At 37.5% G+C, this 22,126-nt stretch overlaps 1 protein-coding gene across 4 annotated transcripts in view; it reads left to right on the top strand.

Moving 5' to 3' along the window:
* Nucleotides 1-22,126, top strand: part of MTHFD2L (methylenetetrahydrofolate dehydrogenase (NADP+ dependent) 2 like) — a 124,730-nt gene that overhangs the window by 26,178 nt on the left and 76,426 nt on the right. For all 4 annotated transcript variants that reach the window (XR_006778112.2, XM_045789579.2, XM_087864081.1 and 1 more), the window contains 2 exons: nucleotides 12,739-12,891; nucleotides 14,071-14,178. Coding sequence is in view for 3 of the 4 variants with exons in the window: in XM_045789579.2 (XP_045645535.2) it covers nucleotides 12,739-12,891; nucleotides 14,071-14,178 (261 nt within the window). In the remaining variant the exon portion in view is untranslated. The remainder of the gene's footprint in view (nucleotides 1-12,738; nucleotides 12,892-14,070; nucleotides 14,179-22,126) is intronic.

Here is a 22,126-nt window from a genome sequence, read left to right as displayed (position 1 = left end):
TAGAACACAATCCTAGCAAACAACAGAATACACATTTTTTTTCAAGTTTACATAGAACATTTACAAAGAAATAATGTATTCTAGACCATAAAACAAATCTCAGATATAAAAGGATTCATGTTGCCTTAAGTGTTTTCCCTAACCACAATGGAATTAAATTAAGACTCACTAATGGAAAATTCCCCAATATTTAGAAACTAAATAACACACTTCTAAATAACCCATGCATTGAAAAAAAAAGGGAAGTCAGAAATTATTTTAACTTTTTATGAAGACGCAGCATATTGAAATTTATGGTATGCTGCTAAAGCAGTACATGGGGGAAATATATAATACTAAATACCTATCTTAGAAAAGAAGAAAGATCCCAAATCAGCATCAGCTTCTGCCTTAAGGTACTAGAAAAAAGAAAAGATAAGAAAGAAAATAATAAAAATCAAAGCAGAAATTAAAATAGAAAACAAAAATAATGAAGAAAATGAATGAAACAAAAGCTAGATTGATCAAGGAAAAAAAGACACAAATTACCAATATCAGGAATGAGAGAGGTGACATCACTACAGGTTCTAAGGCAATTAAAAGGATAAAAGGGAATATTTTGAACAACTTTATGCCACGTAATTTGACAACTTTGATGAAATGAACAACTTTCTTGAAAGACACACACTGCCAAGGCTCGATCAAGAAGTAGATAATGTGAATAATTCTATTAAAAAGTTGACTTTGTAGTTAAAATTCATCCCATAAAGAAAGCTCCATGTTCAGATGGCTTCACTGGTGAGTTCTACCAAATATTTAAGGAAAGAATAATGCTAAGAAGGAGGGAATACTCCTGAACTCATTATATGAGGCCACCATTACCCTGATATCAAAAACCAGGCAAAGACATTACAAAAAAGGAAAACCATAGACCAGTATCCTTTATGAACATAAATGTAAGAGATATTAACAAAATCTAACAAAATCTAGCAATATATAAAAGGGATCATTCATCATGACCAAAGGGGTTTTATTCCAGAAATGCAGCATTGCTTTAACATTAGAAAATCAAACATGTATTTAATCACCTTAACAAACTAAATATGAAAAGTCATATGATCATCTCAAAGATACAGATAATTATTTGATAAGATCTATCATTGATTCCTGATGAAAGGCTGTCATATAACTAATGAAGGGAACATCCTTAAGCTGATTAAGGGGCATGTGTGAAAAATTTACACCTAACATCATAGTTGGTTATGAAAGACTGAATGTTTTCCTCCTGTGATCAGGAGGAGGTCAAGGGTGTCCACTCCTACCATGTCTATTTAACATTGTATGGGAGATTCTAAGCAGCACAATAAGGAAAGAAAAAGAAAAAAAAGCAGATAATATGACTGTCTATGTGTAAAATCCAATGGAATCTAAAAAAAAAAGGGCTACTAATACTAATAAGTGATTTTAACAAGGTTGGATGATACAAGATTAATATGCAAAACACAATTGCCATTTTGTATATTAGCATTAAACATCAGTATTGAAATGAAAAAAATTTAAATAACATCAAAAAATGAAATCATTAGGCATAAATTTGACAAAAGATGTGAAAAACCTGTATATTGAAAACTGCAGAACATTCCTAAGAGAAAATAAATAAAACCTAAATAAATGAATATCAATACACTATGTTCATGGATTGGAAGACTAAATACTGTTAAAATGTCAGTTATTTTTACATTGATTTGTGGATTCAAGGAAGTCTCAATCAAAATCCCCTCATACTTTTTTGTAACAGTAGACAAACTGATTGTCAGATTCATGTGGAAATACAAAATACTTAGAATAGCCAAAACTTTGAAAATGAGTAACATGGTTGGAAGAGTTAATAGTACCCAATTTGAAGATTAATCAAAAATCTTAAAATCGAAAGGTACAAACTTCCAGTTATAAAATAAGTAAGTTGTGGGGATATAATGTGCAGTGTGTACTAAAATTAATAATACTATATTGCATGTTTGAAAGTTTCTAGAATAGATCTTAAAGTTCTCATCATAAGGAAAAAATGTAACTGTATAGTGAGGGATGTTAACTAGATTTGTTGTGGCGATCATTTTGCAATATATGCAAATATCAAATCATGTTGTACACTTGAAACTAATATAATGTTATAGGTCAATTATACCTTAATAAAAACAAATTTTGAAGTAGACTATATTTAAAATAGACTAAATTTTAAAATAGATATTTAAAATAGACTATAAAGCTCCAATAATCAAGGCAATATTGTATTGAAATCACCAGATCAATAGGAGAAATTAGAAGTCCAGAAATAGATTCATACCCATATCAACATCTGATTTTTGACAAGGGTGAGAAGACAGATTAGTGCAGAAAGGATGTGTTTTTCAACAACTAGTACGGAAAAATTGGGCTACTTGTGGTTATGAAACAAGAACTTGGTAAGTTAGACTTCATCAAATTGTAAAACTTGTGTTCTTCAAAAGATACTGTTGAAAGAATGAAAAGATAAGACATAGACCAGAAGAAAATATTTGCAAAGCATGTATCTGATAACGTATGAATATATAGAATATATAAAGAGCTCTCAAAAATCACTGTCACGAAAATAAAAACAACCCAATTAAACAAAGCCCAACTTCCAGCCAGAATAATGTAAGTCCCTTTGTCCTTACAATAAGAAAAAGCTGGGGCGCCTGGGTGGCACAGCGGTTAAGCGTCTGCCTTCAGCTCAGGGCGTGATCCCGGCGTCATGGGATCAAGCCCCACATCAGGCTCCTCGGCTATGAGCCTGCTTCTTCCTCTCCCACTCCCCCTGCTTGTGTTCCCTCTCTCGCTGGCTGTCTCTATCTCTGTCAAATAAAAAAAAAAAAAAAAAAAAAAAAAAAAAAAAAAAACAATAAGAAAAAGCTGAACAAACTGGAAATCAATCCTTTTCTTGACCCATCAGAGAACTGAGGTAGTATGGCAAACCACCATCCCCAAATCTGGAGAGAGGCAAATCCAGAGTCACAACCAAGACCTACTCACATTGAGCAGAAGCTACTGGAGCTATAAACTGATAAGGACTCTTAAATGGAATTTTGATGAGTTTTTGGAGGCAGAAGGTATATTAGCATAAGAATGAGAAACTCCCATAGTCTTGGGTGTGGCAGCAAAACAATCACAAGCCATGACAAAAGGCAAATGAAAACAGTCTGAAGGGACAAAACAAGCATCAGAACCAGATTCACATATGATACAGATTTTGGAATTATTGGACAGGGAATTTAAAATAACTGTGATTCATATATTAAGGGTTCTAATGGAAAAAGTAGATAACATGCAAGATGGACAATGGAAGCAGAGAGATGGAAAGTCTCAGAAAGAATAAAAAAGAAATGCTAGAAATCAAAGCTACTCTAACAGAAATGAAGAATGCCTTGATGGGCTCAGTTGTAGACTGGACATGCCAATAATAATAAGCTTGAGAATATGCCAGGAGAAACTTCTCTAATTGAAATGCAAAGAAATAAAAAAAGAAGGGGGGGAAAACCCCTGGAGAATTCAAGAACTGTAGGACATTTTCAAAAGGTAGGGCACACAGGCAATTGCAATACCAAGAGAAGAGAGAAACATTATTTGAAGTAATAATGGCTGAAACTTTGCAAAATTAATGACAGACACCAAACCACAGAGAACCCCAAACAGGATAAATACCAAAAATGGTCAAAAGATATGAACAGACACTTCACCGCAGAAGAAATAATTGCATGAATAGATAGTCAACGTAAGTAGTTATTAGGGAAACTCGAATGGGAACTATAATAAGATACTATTGCACACCTGGAAGAAACTGGAAAGACTACTGACCATACCATATATTGGTGAGGATGTGTTGCTGGTGGGAATGCAAAATAGTCTGATCATGTCTTAGGAAGTTATATGTATATCCATTATATGGTGCCTCCATTTCATGTCTACGTATTTAGTTAAAAGAAAAGCAAACACGTATTAATATGAAGACTTGTATATGCGTGTTCATAGAAGCTTTATTTTCTTAAAATTCTGGAGGCTAAAAATCTGAACTCAGAGTGCCAGCATGGTCAGATTTGGAGAGAGCTCTCTTCCTGGCTTTCAGACAGCCCCCCTTTTTTCTGTATCCTCAGAAGGTGGAGAAAGAGAGCAAACTCTCTGGTATTTCTTTTTATAAGGGCACCAATTCCATCCTGAGGGTTCCATCGTGATGACTTCATCTAAACCTAATTACTTCCCAAAGGCCCCATCTCCAAATACTATTACATTAGGATTTGGGGCTTCAACATGCACTTTTGGGGGGACACAGTTCAGTCCCTAGCAAGTGGTTACTGGTGGTTGGAGGTTAGGGGACAGGAAAGAGGGAGGAAAAGGGACTTGAGGAAACTCCAAGGTGGTGAATGTGCCCATTGATTGTGGTGATGGTTTTCACAGGTATATACATGTGTCAAAGCTTATCAAATTATGCACTTTAAATATATGCAGCCTATTATATTCAAATATTCTAAAATAAAGCTATGGCTAAAAAACCAGATCTTTTGGGAATACAAATAAATGCAATAAAACTACGTAGAAAGGAAGTCAAGGGAATGTTAAGCACTGGGTGTAGAATGAAGTTTCCATTAGGTTGGAGCAGGAAAAGGGATGGTTTAGTGGTTGTATTGTGTGCTGGAATAGAGATTACAATCAAGGCCGTAACTTTTGTTTTGAGTGGTGGATTTGCGTATGCCTAGCTTATTATGAAAAATAATTAATTATTTAAAGTTGGACCGTGCTTGGACCAATACTGAAATTGTGTCACAAGCCATGAATTATGATGTAGCCAATTTATTGTATTTGAGCTTTACTCAAAGAGAAAGCGGCCAGATTTCAAACAGAATATTTTGTTCAAATCCTTTGTGACATCATTTGAGTGTTTACATAGAAGCAAAGACATCCCTGTGATAGCATTTTCCCACTTAAAAAAATTTTTTTCTAACAACTAACATTTTTATCAAAGAATTTATATGCAAGGCCAACAAAGTAGAAGAGGATTCTCCTGCATGTGGTCGTGTTAACCAAGTGGTGGCAGCACTGAGCAAGCAGTTTTTTTTGTTTTGTTTTGTTTTTGTTTTTTAAGACTAATGGTTTGTGCTGGATGCTGAGTAAATTACTTTGATATGATTTACATATTAGTAGGATTGGTTGGTCCCTGTAGCCGCATATGTCTCTCCCTATTTATTCCCATCCCCAGGTCACTGAGATTTATAGAATTACCTCTTTTTGAGCAATTGCTATCATAAACAGGTTACATCATGTAACTCAAGATGCCTGACTGCTCAAACTATCTTCAAGATCCAGAATTTCCTGGAACCACAGTGATTACTTCTTTTCCTTTTCACCTTTTTGCTTTTTCCCTTACCATGATGTCCTAATCTATTTTTTTTTGTGCATTCTGCATTGATAAAGAATTTACCAAAATTAAAAGGCACTTCGAAACATCTGAATATTTCTTTGTAGAAAGTTCTTTAAAAGATCTGTTCATATGATTGCTTTCTGACCTCTTCATTCATTTACCAGTTCAAACAAGATTTACCAATCTGCATTTCACTCTGTGCCAGGCACTAGGGGAAAGAGGTAGTTAGGACACAGTTGAGACTAGCTGTCCTGGAAAAGTTTGCAGGCAAGGTCCCCCAAACACAACATCTCCTCTTTTCCCTTGTGTGTTAGAGAAGCTCATTAGGATAGACATGCTCGCTCATCTGAGGGTTCTGCTTTGTGGAATGTACACTGCTTGGAGTGCAGTCTAGTGCATTTGACAGAAGTCACTGTGTCTAGTGCCTAGCAAACCAATGGCTTAATAAGCCAGGATGTTTTCAATACTCCTTCTGAAGAATAAGACAACTTTTGGATCTCCATGTACTCTTTAGGTCAATCAAGAGAATTATGAAGGACAAGGCAGCAACCTTCGTGTTAGGTGTAGGTTCCCACTCCATTAATTTTTTTTTTTTCACAGCCTTTGAAATAGGTCTGTCTAGGAATGTCCTGTGCAGTTTCTGTGGCTATAGGAGAAAGAGGTCAAGGAAGGGTGGAGGGCCAGATCCACCCCTTTCTGGCATAGACAATGCCTCCCACTCCACCTCCAAGCTCTACTAATTCTCAAATTTGGGGGTGGACTAGCAGAGTGAGATTAGACTCACTTCGCATTCCTTTTTTGTCCCCTCACTCTTCGATGATGAAACAGCTCTTAAATATGTTGGGCAAGTGGTAAGCACCTGATAAGTATTTTCTGTCTCGAAACCTTGATGTAGAACCCAAAGGGTGTCATTTAAATATTACTTATTGGCTTGAAACAGGAAACACAGCTTCCAAAAGTATCTCTCTTACTTACTCCTACAAAATAATTAACTCATTAAAAGACTATAGCTGAATAATTTGATTAGGCAGACATTTATTCCATTAGAATGTAGGCTCCAGAGGGTAAGAATTTTGTCAGTTTGGTTCACTGTGTATCCTAAATTTTTAGAACAATACTGGGCACATGGTAGACACCCAGTAAATATTTGTTGAGTGAATAAATGAGCACATTTTCAAGGGTCTATATTCATCTTCAGAGTGTGGACTTTAACCTATAAGCATAAAGCTTTGCCTTAAATTTCTGACTTTTCAAGTCCTGAAAGAAAGAAATCAATAAAAGACAAACATGAATCTTTTGCTTCACATTTATATTAAAAGACATGAAAATGACAGATACAAGACAATGTAGATGCAAAGATACTGACAAAGATTTTAACGAAAGTTACCTTTGGTTTTTCATCATATTTTTAAAGGATGGATGTCAGAGGTTGTAGAAGGATCAGACATCTTTTCCTTATGGTGGTCTGTTCTAATTGTTTCTGGCTGTCCACTGATTTTGTTTATTTTCTTCATCTATAAGTCAGGGGTAGTAGTAGTCATTTATCCAATAAATATTTATTAAGTCCCTCCTATCCCAGGCACTGTTCTTTGTGCTAGGAATACATCAGGGAAAAAAAGATAAAAAGGCAAAAATTTCTGTCCTCGTGGAGTAGCAGGAGAGACAGACAATAAAAAGCAAATGTAATAAATATATACTCATGTTTATTAGAGGTCGATGTGCTATGGGAAAAAAAGTAGAGCATAGTAAAGAGGATCAAGGTGTTGGGGGACAGTTGTATTTTTGTTTCTTTAACATTTTATTATGAAAAATTTCAAACATACGGATGAGTTAAAAGAATGGTACAGTGAACACCTGTATAATCCCAACCGAGGTTCCGTAATTGCTAACATGCTGCTATTTTGCTTTGTCACATATCTATCCATTTATTCATTCATCAATCCATCTTGGTTTTGAAGCATGTAAAGCTAAGAACACACAGTGTATCCCTAAAACTTCAGTGTGCGTATTATTAACTACAGATCAATATGTATGTTATAGGTGAAATTTATGCTGCATTGAAATGCACACAGCTTAAGTGTACTGTTTCATAAGTTTTGAAAAATGTAAACTCTCGTGTAACTTAAACCCCTATCAGAATAACAAGTGTTTGTTTTGTTTTGTTTTGTTTTTTTATATCATTTGAGAGCGTTTTCTCATGTTCCTTCCCAGTCAATCCCTGTCCCTGTAGTCATCCTCATCCGCAGGGAGCCACTGGTCTGCCTTTTGTTTGTTTGTTTTTTCGCATGTATATTGCCCATTTGAATACCTTCCTTTGTAAAATGCCTGTTTATGTATTTAGCTCATTCTTAAAAACTGAGTTATTTATCTTTTTAAGGTTTAGTTTTGAGAGTTCTTTGTATATCTGAATACAAGTTCTTTGTCAGATACATGTTTTGCAAGTATTTTCTCCCAGTCTTTACCTTGGTATCCATTTTGTTAATGGTATCTTTTTTTTTTTAATATTTTATTTATTTATTTGAGAGAGGGGGACAGAAAGAGCTCAAGTGTTGGGAGGGGCAGAGGGAGAGGGAGAAGCAGGCTTCCCAATGAGCATGGAGTCCTACTGGGGATTTGATCCCAGAACCCTGAAATGATGACCTGAGCTGAAGGCAGATGCTTAATGGCCTGAGCCACCCAGGCGCCCCTTCCCCTTAATGGTGTCTTTTGGTAGGCGTAAGATTTTAATGTTTCTGAAGTCTAATTGATCGGTTTTTTTTCTTTTGTGCTTTATGTTTTGTATTCTAGGAAAACTTTGCCCGTATCTAGCACAAATTAAAGTTTTCGCCCAGAAACTATTCAGTTTTAGCTTTTATGTTCAGATTTCTAATCCATTTGTAATTAAATTTTTTGTTTGCTATAAAGTAGGGATTATGGTTCAGCTCCCCCCCCCCCAATATGGCTATCAAATTGTTGAAATACTTACTGTTGAAAAGATTTTCCTTTCTCCATTGAATTGCTTTGGCATCTTTGTAAAAAATCAGATGACTGTATAAATGTGAATCTAAAGCTGGGCTCTTTATTCTGTTCCGTTGATGCATTTGTCTGTCCCTACACCAGTACCACACTGTCCTAGGGATCTCTAGCTGTGTAGCAAGTCTTGAGGTCAGGTATTGTGAAGTCCTCTAACTTCACTCACTTTCAAGATTGCTTTGGATACTCCTGTGCTGGGTCATGTAAATTTTAGAATCAGTCAGCCTCTACCAAAAAAACCTCATAGAATTATGATTGAGATTACATTGAACCTGTAGATCAATTTGGAAGAATTGACATCCTAACACTATTGAATCTTCCAGCCCATGAACACAGCATACCTTCCACTTATTTAGGTCATCTGTCAACGATGTTTTCTAGTTCTCATTATAGAGGTCACCCTCAAACTTTAAAAATTTACTCTTAAGTGTTTTATGATTGGTAAACTATTGTAAGTAGTATTTGCATATGGATGCAAATGTAGAAGCAGGGAATTAACTAGGAGACTGTTGTAAGAATTCATAGGCAAGCTAATGGCCACTCAAACCAGACCGGTACCAATAGACATGGTGAAACTATTGAAGTCCTAGATGTATTATAAAAGGAAATCCAACAGATTTTCCAATGGACTGGATGTTGGGTGTGAGTCAGAATGGCTCCAGACTTTTTTGGCAAGCAGCACAGAAGGATGGAATTGCCATCAACTGAGATGGAGAAATCTATGGGTGAATCAGTTTAATAAGAAAAGGTCTGTGCCCTAAAAGGCTCACACTCGTAAATGAGAGAGACAGTTAAATAGCCAATGTTACCAACTAACTGAGCTCATGTGCTAGGTACTTTTTAGAGCACATCTGTGGGAGAGCAGAGGAGGAAAATATCATTTCAATTTGTGATGAAGGATCAGGTGGCAATCAACCAATGTGTTGAGGAATGACTAGGGTGGGAAAGAACAGGGAAGAAGGATTACTTACGGAAGAGTCAGCATGCATTTCATGAACAATAGCACAGAAATGCAAAGTTAATGCTAAGGGAATGAGGGAATGGGACACTGCTTGATGTACTAGAGGAAGGGGATGTGATGATGGGGGTTGGGAAAGGGAGGGAGCGCTTGGAGAGGAGGCCATAGGAGAAAGATAAAACCCGGCTGATGATAGTATTATTTACTATGCTAATGAACTTGCACTTTTCCAACAGCTATTGAGTCAGTGAAAGGAGGTACTTTTGAAGAGTAACGTAAAAATCCTTGGATGGGAAATAAACCAATAATTTGTTCTTTTTTTCTCCTGTTCATTGTCCAAAGGCAATTAAACATTAAACACATATATGCACACACATACATACAATCATACACACAGGGGAGTAGCTCTATAGAGTGGTCTCTCGAGGCATTCCCCGTGCTGTTCTATTGCAATGTTATGGTTATAATTTGAAGGCTTTTTTTTTTTTTTCTGGCATGATTTAATGATGTCTCATGATCATAAATAGAGGGGAAACACAAAGTGAATAATGCCAGTTTTCCCATTCATTTGGGTAGGATATTAACTAGTTATTTATTTGCCAACATATTCTGTGGGTCAAAAATGTTTTATAACCATTGTGAAAAAATTGATGTTATTGAGTCTCGTGATTGTTTCTTCAGGTCATGACCCCAAGGGTGAAACTTCAGGGGCATTTCAGTAGCAGACAGTCAAAAATACAAAATGTATTTATTTCTCTTACTCATATAAGAAAATATGCAATGCTTTTCTGCATGTGTTTAGGCATGTATTAACATAGGAATGGTGTATTTGGAGGCCTACAAGAAACAGTGCATTCCCTGGGATATGTTAGGATTATCAAATGTCTCGATTAGAAGGGATGGGGGGCCCTTTGATTTTAACTTTTTTTAAAAAAATAATTAATTAACCAATTAATTAGAGAGAAAGAGAGAGTGTGAGCAGAAGGGAGGGGCAGAGGGAGAGGGAGAATCTCAAGCAGACTCAAGCACTGAGCCCAACATGGGGCTTGATCTCATGGCCCTGCGATCATGACCTGAGCTGAAATCAAGAGTCAGACACTCAACCGACTGAGCTACTGGGTACCCTCAATTTTAATTTTTAAATCCTATTTAAGATGATTGATACTTATGACTTCTATATACAGAAGGAAAAACTGGCTTTAGGGCAAAAAGATGTAGATTTTAATTCTGGATCTTCCTCTTAGGTAGGGTTTGAGATTGGCTGCATCTCAAACTCTTTGAGCTTTGTCTTTAAAATGGAGATGTTAATACCTTTTCCATTTTAGTCCCCAGTAACTATGAATATCAAAAAGGAAGTGGATGTGATAGTAACATGAACACTTGTAAGGCTGTCTGTAAATGTAAGTTGTGCTAATTTGCATTATTGCCATTCACTGTACATTACATAATAACAGGTGTATCTTTCCTGTCAAAGGATGCAAGTGAGATTTAATTCTCTGCTGAGATAACACAGTTATGTAAAAATGTATGTGTGTATATATGATATATGAATTGGTTTCCTTGATTCTTATCATCTTAATTTTTTAAATCTACTCATATAGGTTCTTTTCCTTTTAGACTAAATAACCTCAGTTTTCATGTGCTCTCTATGTCACACCTTTGTATGTCCACGCATGGGTCTTTTAAACAAATATTACTGAAGTGGCTTAAAAGAAAATTGTTCGGAAATGGTGGCCGGGTTATGAAGAGCTGCAGTTTAAGAAGTACCTAAGAGGTCAGGTCTAGAATCACCAGTCTCTGGTGCTGGCCTCCACATTCTCACATGCTTACATAGCTTCTTAAGAATTTTAGCTGCTGTGTGAGGTAAATTATTTGTTACTGTTAGTGAATGGAAGAGCACAGAGCAGTGGGTTATGACACTCAGTGACCCTGAGGCTTCTCAGTAAGAGGATGGCTCTCCAAATCTGCCAAAGAACCCTTTGCGTTCTTTCAGTCAATGGCTAGTCCATGCATACATTAGCCAATTTTAAGCTTAGAAATGACTAATTTAAGCCCTAGCTCAATAATGGGGATCTCAAATGCAATTGTTTTTCTTTTCATTTACAAAACTTTTGATTAACTGTAAAGATATCCCTGGCATGAAGCTTCTGCATGAGTGGTCAATGTCTAAGAAAGGAATCATCGGTATCATCCAGATTAAAAAAGGATCCACTGTTTTTGTCCTCAAATAGTAAATTAAACATGTGACTTTTAAAAAGTTTTACTAGAACCTATATAATCATTTTTTGGTTTCAGAGAAAACAGATGGTGACTTAACTATGTTAGAACATTGTTGAGTAAATACAGTTATTGAAAGTGAACAACTGTTGATTGGAGAGACATTCCAAAGAGCCAATTTCTGTATGAACATAATTCACATTACTACTTATATTTTGTAAAAGACTTCAGTAGCTTAATGCTGACAAATGGGATTTAAAGCAATATGGCGGTGGTATCCCATTTAGAATGAAGAAGATCTAAGGTACAAGGCATAGCTCTTTGAAAACAGTTTGAACTTGGGCTTTGAAAATGTTTTTAAAAATTATATCTAAATGACATCCATTGTGTAATGAACAAGGAAACTTTTGTGTAGCAGATAATACCTTAATTTCAGTATATTAGGCACATGGACTAATTGTTGGGTTTAGGTTAAGCCTTATTACTTTTACTTATTACTTTAAAAATGAGATGATGATTGGCATCTCCTACCTCTTTTGATTAGTTTATTACTCTTGTTATGTTCTTTTCCTTCCAAATAGAAAGCCAAAATGATATTTTGGATATCAATGTGCTAGTGCTTCAGAGAAAGGAGGGGTGTGTGTGTGTGTGTGTGTGTGTGTGTGTGTGTGTGTGTGTGACTTTTTTGTTATGTCATTTGGGAGGAAGTAAGGCACACTAATGATGTTATGATTATTTTAATACCAACAAAGCCCTTTTAATCTGCAATGCTGGAAATATTTAATAGAAGCCTATTTGTGGAAATGTCTTGTATGGGAAAAACATAGATTTAAACTGCTAAGTAGGTAAACTTACTGAGAGAAAGACTTAGGACCTAGCTGTTTCCAGATCTCACTGGCATTGTTTTATTTCACACATTTCTCCCTCTCACCAGGCCAGCCACTTCCGGTCTTGCAACTCTTACAGCGGTTAATCACAGCCATCAGCCAAGTGCACTTTGGCTTACTATTTTGGTGGAAAGAAAAAAGGGTGGAGTAATGATTTTACACCTACGAATCATAACATAGGTCTTCAGATTTCAAGTAAAGAGCTCCAAATAAATGACCATTTTAAAATTAGACCACTTTTATTTACTTTTCAGACCATGTGGACGAGCGAGCCGTATGCAATGGAATTGCCCCTGAAAAAGATGTAGATGGATTTCATATTATCAATATTGGAAGACTGTGCCTTGATCAGCATTCTCTCATACCTGCCACTGCCAGTGCTGTTTGGGAAATAATCAAGAGAACAGGTTGGTAACTTGTGGGCCACGGGACGTGGGTGCTGAGGGCCACACTACACATTTGTGCAGTGCCCTGATGGAATCATTTCACTACTAGAGAAAATGATAAGCCGTAAAACTTCAGCCTGTAGAAAGTTGTAAAGTATAGAAGTCAAAGAATGATCCAAAATACAATAAAATGAGGAGCGCATGCCAGGTTACAGGTAACTGCCGTTGCGTCTTGTAAGAGTGCATTTTCCCAAGAGTAGGTTTGTCTCCCAACTTTTAAATGATACACTAAATGTGCATTTTCCAAAATGAACTGTAGTTTTCCTTACCTTGAAAAACAAAACGTGACGAACATATTTGAGTCGTCTCTAATGACCTAGGTTTTTACGGTAGGCATCTACATTTGAACTGTGCTCTAAATAGAGGAATACTCTCTCCAACCCTTGAGGTTGTATAGAGAGATGTTTGTCTCTGCCTTAATCAATTCCGTGCTGCCTTTATGTTTGTGACTGTCCTGCCTCCCTTACTGTCCCTTCCATTTCGGACAGCATCTTCTCCTTTCAAATCTGCTGTTTTCTGACTGAAGGAGAAAATTTTCAAGAGAAAGCAGATCCTCAAACCATCCTCTTAGGACATTACTGCTTGTAAAACCTTACTTCGAACTTCTTCATTTTACTTATGAAGCACCTGTGCCCAAAGTAGAGTGTGTTATAGCTGCAAGTTTTATTTTTCATACCTTTCTGAGTCCCTAAAGTTCAGCACCTCTTTCCTATGAGGTAAATGGCATGAGTTTTGTAAAAAATACACTTTTTCCCACTTCATTTTGTTCTAAATTTGCTGAAAGTTTGATTGCCAGCTAAGCTCGACATTGTTGTACTCTGCTTACTTTATAATTAGTAGTTAATATATTTTAAGTCTTTGCATATCTGACTCTTCATGTGAATCTCCATGTTTAAAAGTAATTTAATGGCAACTTGAAAATGTAGTTTTTTTTAATGAGGACAATTATAGAGGAAGTGACAAAGCCAAGAAGCGTAAAAAGAATATTTATAAATAATGAATGTGGGCACATTATAGACAAGCCACACAATAACTCAAATTTAATTAGAAGTTTTTAAAGAATGTTTTAGTTGGCTGTTCAAATGTTTAATCTGCTTCTTGTTGTTGATTCTTCATTTAAATCAAACTCTGTGTTTTAAGGAATTGAAACATTTGGGAAGAATGTGGTCGTAGCTGGAAGATCCAAGAATGTAGGGATGCCCATTGCCATGCTTTTACACACTGATGGAGAGCACGAACGGCCGGGAGGTAGGTCAGACCTTGGAGATTCCATATGCTCTTGTGATTTTCTTCATTCTTAAAATCATCAAGTAAGGAGTTTTGGAAATGTGACTTGGTATATTCGTGGGTTTATGCAAATAAAGGCTTCCCTTCTTCATCTAATGACATGAGCACCTTGAAAGTAAATAAAAGAATTGCTGAAAATATATGGCCCCTTTGTCCCTATGACTATTATTATTTTGGCCATATACACTTCCTTTAAATAATTGACAATATAAACATTAAGAAAAGTGGAAAGCCACTAAATACATAATAGTCACATGTTGATAGACTTCTGCATGCTCACACACACACGCGCGCACACATACCCACACACCCACACACACTTACACCGATGTATAGATATATAGGTGTCTTATCATTATTAACGTTGGTGAATTCCAGTGTCTTGATCTTAAATTTTTGAGTATTTCTTTTAGGATCTTTGTTGACATAAGGCACATGGAATAATTTCTTAAGCCACAAGGCCCTATGGAAAAAGAAGCCCAGTGATGACATATCACTTATCTAAAATGATGAATGAGACTTTTGAATATTGCTTTTCCTTCCCGGGCCTAAGGATTTAAATATTGCCATTAATCAAAATGCATGTGTGGATCATGGTAAATTAGGGCCTGATGATGACTCCAGGTAACTTTAAAAAGCCTTCGTTTTGCGGCCAGCTAGTTGTACAGTTCTAGTGTTACTATTCACTTCTAACTTAATCTACCAGTGCTTATCTGTCTGTCTCCTAGGATATAATATATTGATTCATATTTGCCTTTATGCAGTAGTTTCTGTGTTAAGCAAGTTAAAACAACCAGAAACGTTTACCTAGGTATCCCGTTTTTGTTGGAAAATTTTGACTTGGTGTCAGCACGCAGTTTTTTTCTTCACTTTCAACATTTTACTTTCTTGTCTCATCGATAACATAACAAGCAGCATTACGTTGCTCCGCGACTTGCATGGTACTTTCTCATAAACCATCTTATTTCGTTCTCAGTCCTTCTGGCATATAAATATTATTTGCATTTTGCAGCTAAAAACAATGAGCTTTAGAGGGTTCAGGTGACTTACCCAAGGTCACACAAGGAAATGGTGAAACCAGAGCTGGCAGCTGGGTGCTGACTGTGTTTAGGAGGATAGACTTGGGGTCAGACCCCCTCCTGCCACGCCCTGTGTCCTTGGTCGAGACATTTATGCCATGCAAGTCTCCACTTCCCATATCCATAGAGTACAAATAATATTAATATCTCCTTCACTGGGTTATTGTGGAAATTAGATGAGATATGAATGTAAAACTCTAATTCTAGTGCCCGACATAATAAGTTAAGTAAGCACTTGGTAAGTGTAAGCTGTGGCTATTATTATTATTTCCATTATATGGTTAACTTAATAATCTGGGGCTATATTAACCGTAAGGTGTAGAATAACATGATCCAAGGCTGATGATGTATTCTTCACCTTCATTTGAAATTTTATTGTCTTTTTCTGGTGGGTTTTATGTTTGCTTTTTTTGGATTAAATCTAATCTTTGTTGCAATAATTTGCATAAACATAGAATTTATGAAGTCTCTAAAGTATTTGATTTAGAAATATGACATTATAATATTCCAAATCATACTTTCCATTGTACTTTTTCTTAGAGATATATACAATGTATCATATGCTAATTTCTTGATAAGTTTCCATTGTCTAAAATACCTTAAGTCTAAGAAAATCAATTTGTCCCTTCTTTATGCAATTTTAAGTTAGACATTACATATCAACTTTATAAATATTTTATACTTCGTATCACAAAATATTCTCACAAATTCATGTTAAAAATGGAATAAAAGTGGAATTAGTTAGAATACCGGTTACTTATAGGCCAGGTAGTTAAATTTGCGTTTATTATAGCAGCACCTAGGTGCCGTTATAATTACAGGATCCAAAAGGTAATAAATTATATTAAAAATGATGTCGGGCAGTTTGCAACATGAGTGGTGTTTAATCTCATGCATATTTAATGAGAATGTGGTGACATATATGATTAATATAATGAATTGTTGAGAGCTGCTTACTGAAGATTTGGAGTCTGTGGGAAAGTTAATATTTCAAACGTCCCTGTCTGTTAGAGCAGTAATTATGTGCAGTGACTACATGGGCAATGTTAGCTAATGAAGATAATGAAGGGGGATTAACTCGGCAAATTCATATCTATAGAACTGTTCTGATGACACTCACAGTGTTGAGCATTCAGCTCACACTGTATTTCTTCGCCAGAAGAGATTCAGAACCCTAATGATTCATTTGTGTCTTAAAGCCAAAGATAATTGTACTAGAAGAAAAATGGCCATACTGTAATTTAGCTTGATTAGTATGTGTCTACTCTTGGCTAGGTTTTAGTCCTGATTATTTAGGACATAAATCCCAGCTGTTTGGTGAGAAAGACCTTTTTTTAATTCCTCAAGGGCTTGAAATATTTAAAGGACTGAGAATGTGCTAGAATCTTGAGGCAAAGGGTAGTACTGATGCTCAACGGGTGCTGCAGGGAGATTACCTTCTGCTGAGGACATGTCATCATGGGCTTTGTTGAGGACATGGCATTTGAGCCACTCTGTAGTTTACAGAGAGTAGGTGTGAGATAGTTCCTGTCTTTCAAGAGCTTAGATCTTGGTGGTAAAGGCGGGGGAGGGGGGCGTGGATACAAAGGCACATGATATACAAGTATGGGTGTTTTAAATTATAAATATTCAATGGCACAAAATAAAATTTGGCATCTCTAAGCAAACATTGCATTTGCTTCGGGAAGCCTGTGGTTAACTGAGGGGATGTAAAGATACTGTCAATCCAGGATCTCTTCTCTTGAGCTCCACTACTTATAAGGATGTTTGAGTGCCATTGTGACCACCTAGAGGATACTGTGTATTCTTTTAACTTCTTTGTATGTCGTAACCTACCCAGTTTCACCGTTTTCAGAATGGAAACCGAATACCATTGGTCTCAGCCCAATGTGTTTATTTTTAGCTTTACCGTGAGGAAGCAAGAGAGAAGTTCTTCAGTTTCTCTAAAACAGAAATTCCTTCAAGATAACAAAGTGCCATAATGACCAGGTGTTAAGATTACTAATTGTCACCAAAAGAATACAGAACCTGATTTTATTTCAGGTTTTTTTAGAGTGTCTTTCTGCATATTTTATATTCTTACATAGGACATCGCATCTAAACAGATTCCCCCCAAATGGCCAAGAGATGGAGTTACATGCTTCTCCTATAGCTGGAAGGTTGTGGTATCATTGCAGTTCCTGCACTGATGCAGGGGCTTTTTCTTTTTTAAAGATTTATTTATTTATTTGAGAGAGAGAGAGAGAGAGTGTGTGCATGTGTGCATTAGTGCGGGGGGGTCATTAGTGCGGGGGGGCGGGGGGAGGGGCAGAGGGAGAAGGAGAGAGAGAATCCCAAGCAGACTCCCAAATGAATACAGAGCCCGACGTGGGGCTTGATCTCACGTGCCTGAGATCATGATCTGAGCCGAAATCAAGAGTTGGACGCTCAACCACCTGAGCCGCCAGGCGCCCTGATGCAAGTACTTTTTCAAATAGCATTTTGAATAGGACAGCAACAAGCGGATTGTGCTTAGAGTTCTACGGGCTCAGGGATCTTCTTGATTTCACTCGGACAATATGCATTCAGTACTTAATTCTCTGTGAAATGCTGTGGGAAACAGTGGTAGAAAAGACTTAGTTCTCTGTTTTTGGAAGATGACAGTCTGCATCTGCTGAGTTCATCTTTGGACACTGTTTTCTCCAAACACTGCTTCTGCATTGGCGTTTGGCTTTTGAATTCAGGCTGCCCTTCTGCTGCACCTTTCTGTATATCAGGTAATTTTTATTCAAAGGGCATCCTATGTAAATGGAAAACCGTAAGACATTTTGCCAAGAGAATGCCTCCTTTGCGAAAATTGGCTCCACGTGTGAAAACGAACATCCTTCGCCAGACTGGGAGCATTCTCTCTCACCTACGGGAGGTGCTGTCAGGAGGTGACACAGGAGTGGATGTTCCAGGCAGTGCAACGTGATCTGAGTGGTATGTGGGATTAAGCTCAGCCCTGTGCCGGGTTGGGCCAGGCACTCTCGGGTTTCAAAGAGAGGAGCCAAATAGGAACGCCTAGGAACACAGGAGTCATGCAGAGGCTCACGCCACAGGACCGAGACTTAGTCTTGCTGGCAGCAGAGTGGAGTGGGACGTTTGCTACCTCCATGGAATGAACCATTGTCAAACTGGGGTGGGGAGGATGGCAGGCATTTCGTCTCTGTTCCTCCCATCCCACTACCCCTAAGTTAGAAGGACCCATGGTAAGAGATTGAGATGTGTCTTGGGATGCCTCTGTGTCAGTTAGACTTTACTGACTTCCAGCACTGAGTTTGCATAGTGGAAGCAATAGGAAATAAAATGATTGTTCTAGTCTCTTTTTCTAAGCTGAATAATAAGAGTACTGCTTAATTTTTTTTTTTAAGATTTTAGTTTTTTGAGAGAGAGCATGAGTGGGAGGGAGGGGCAGAGGGAGAGGGAGAAGTAGACTCCCCACTGAGCAGGGTGCCTGACGCAGGGCTTGATCCCAGGACCCCAGGATCATGACCTGAGCTGTAGTCAGACACTTAACTGACTGAGCCACCTGGGCACCCTGAATACTGCTTAATTTTTAATATCTCCTAAATTCAGCCAGCTCTTATCTGGAAAGCGCTGTACTTGGAAAATAGCATGTATTCTTACTTCAGACAGCTGGGACTATTACACTCTTGCAACTGACATTAAACGCTATTTAAAATTCAATGTGATGTCCAAATCTTTCTCCTTCCTTTTCGTTTTCTTTCTTTTCCCATGACCTCAGCGTACGAGGCATTTGTTTTATTACCAGCACAAAGCATCCCTTTTCTAGTGTCTGTGAGCCTGCGTGTTGGAGGTAACTCGTAAGGTTATTGTGGGCTGCTCCACACTGCCTTTCAAGGCATTCCTCCTGTCGCTTTCTTCCTGGGACCTGATGCCGAAGCTCCGTGGACTCCCGTACTGGTCTTCAAACATGCCATCTCTTCCACGCCTCCTTGCCCTCGTACACCCTGTTGCCTCGGCTTCCCACCTCTCACCTGCTCTTCCCCCCACCTCCCACCCATCTTTCCAGATGCAGCCCAAGTCTTCTGACTTTACACATGTTGTGTATGTTGAGATTGCAATACTAATCCTCTCACATATTGGTCATCTACCTGTTCTTTCCTACACACACATAGTGAACGTGAACTTCTCAATGACAAATATGTGTCTGGCTTTTTGTATCTCCGAAATTATCACAGGACTTGGCACGTAGTAATGCAACCAGCCAGTCCATCAATAAAAGTTCATTTAGTGTCTCCTATGTGCCAAGTACTGTGCTAGTATTGTAGAATATGAGACTACAGGCTAGGAATTTAAAATAAAACATTGTCATTTATGGAAAAAAATCTGTGTCTATTAAGAAGGGGAAGAGAGAGAGAGAAGTAGCTAGGTGCTTATCACACTCTAATTCCTTCATATTTTAAAATTACAGGCATTTATATAAAAGTATAATTTAAGACTCCCCTCCCCCCAATAATCAGATCACAGGGGAGAAGAGTGGCTCATGACTGTCAGAGGAAGGAGAGAGGAGATCTCAGGACACTGGGAACAGAGGGAGGGTACTCCTGGGAGCATTAATTGAAAGAGGTCACAGTGTTCTTCCAGTAAAATGCTTAGGATTTATCCTTTTCTTTAGACTAACTTTTTTCCCCCTCAAGCTGCTGATAGATATTGCTGTCTTCTTACAGAGGGGCTGATTTCTTTGTCACTAAGTGTGGGGAATACGATGGTGAATAAATCAGCTATTGCTCTGTCCTCCTGAGCTTACAGTCGAGTAGGAAAGACAGCCATTAAACAGTGAGGTATGAATGATTAATCACCGTAATCGTGCAAAGTGCTGCAAAAGAGAGGTAGAGCTTTCTATGATAGAGTTTAGCTATAGGAAGGAATAGTTTCTAATAACAGTTATATATGAATGTTATACCCTCCTATTGTCTACCTTCTGTTACTATTCTTCACTTCAGACCAAAAAATCCTACCTAATAGGCAAAAACAAAACTGTCTTCTACTTGAAATTATGAAAAATTCTGTCTACAGCTATACCACCCTGAACGCAACATTCAGATCTTGTCTGAAATTATTAAAAATTCCTAAAATCTGGAAGAAAAGATTTCACTCTCTACAAAATACATAGTTCGTACCATAAATGTAAATGATGATTTAGTGATTTAAAAAAAATAAAGTCAGGAGTGCCTGGATGGCTCAGTCGGTTGAGCGTCCAACTCTTGGTTTTGGCTCAGGTCATGATCTCAGGGTCATGAGACTGAGCCCCTTCAGGCTCCGTGCTCAGCGAGGAGTCTGCATGAAGATCCTCTCTCTCCTCTCTCTTTACCCCTCCTCCCATGCACTCACTCTGCAAAATAAATAAATAAATCTATAAAAAAGTAAAGTCAGTGCCAAGAGTGTTATTATATAAACGTACCAAATGTACTTAAATAGTGTGGGCTCTTGTCTGTTTGATCAGTAAGTATCTCTGAAGTGCTATTTTTTTTTCTTCTTATAATTTGTTGCTCTTCTTATTCTGAGGTCTTTTTCTGTTTCCCATTGTGAGTATTTCTGCAGACTTTCAGGACTTCCCAGCACTGCTTCTCTTTGCCCCCTCCCTCATTGTTGTGTTTTAGCCCCCCACCCGTCATCCTTCAGCCTCGCAGATAGGAGTGTTCCCTCTTACTCGTGTGTTATATGTCAGCTCAGCTGTAACTTCTCGAGCAGGCTTCTCTGATAGCCTGTCCCACCCTCTCACACATACTACCATGGACACACTGAAGAACTTTTCCTTCACATCATTTATCAGCTTGTGATTAGCATTTCTTAGTGTCATTATTTGATTAATGTTTATCAGACTCACTGGACTATTAACCCCACAAAAGCAAAGACCACATCTGTTTATCTTCCCGTTTTATCTCCAGCACCTCACACAATTGCTGTCCAAAGTCTTTGTTCAACAAATGAGTGGGTAAATTTACTTGTAGACCAAGAGTATCATGAAAGATTTAATACAACTATTCATAAGCTGTATTCTTAGCAACACTGATGTGCCACAAAATCTTAAATGGGTTTGATTTTTTTTTTTTTTAAAGGGAGAGGAGTTGTTCAAATAAGTTTGGGAAATCTGGATTAAGTAAAATCGAACTATAATTTGCCTGTAATATTTTTCGGAGACTTTAATATAGTAATATAGTATAGCCTTTAACATGGTAAGCACTGTGAATCTCTGAGAGGGTCATATTTAGTATTTTACTCCGGAAGTTGGTTTTGGTTCTTTGGTTTTTTCCCTAACAAAATACATATATTTGTATTTGTATTATTTGCATCTGGATATATGCTATGTTTGTACTAGCATACCCCCAGAGGTCTATCTAGCTTTTTTTCCACAGAGAGAATGAATAGAAGGGCAGTAAGCAGCACAGTGTTCTTCGAGATGTCTGCATATTTCACTCTCAAATGCGGGCAGAAACCTTGGGTATACTTATTTAGTATTCGTGTATGATCTTTTTTTTTTTTTTAAGATTTTATTTATTTATTTGACAGAGATAGAGACAGCCAGCGAGAGGGAACACAAGCAGGGGGAGTGGGAGAGGAAGAAGCAGGCTCATAGTGGAGGAGCCTGACATGGGGCTCGATCCTGTAACGCCGGGATCACGCCCTGAGCCGAAGGCAGACGCTTAACCGCTGTGCCACCCAGGCGCCCCAGTCTTGTAGGATCTTTTAAGCATGTTTGCAGAATCAGACATTGTAGGAAGGTCCTTGAGTTTATTTTCATCTGTTAATCTTGGAGAGTAGAAAATAAATGCAAAAATTATATA

The sequence above is a fragment of the Ursus americanus genome, chromosome 8 (genome assembly GCF_024610735.1).
Source record: "Ursus americanus isolate L20-20 chromosome 8, mUrsAme1.1.p, whole genome shotgun sequence".
Lineage (NCBI taxonomy): Eukaryota > Metazoa > Chordata > Mammalia > Carnivora > Ursidae > Ursus > Ursus americanus.
The sequence above is the reverse complement of the archived record's forward strand: the minus strand, read 5'-3'. Positions and strand labels throughout refer to the sequence as shown.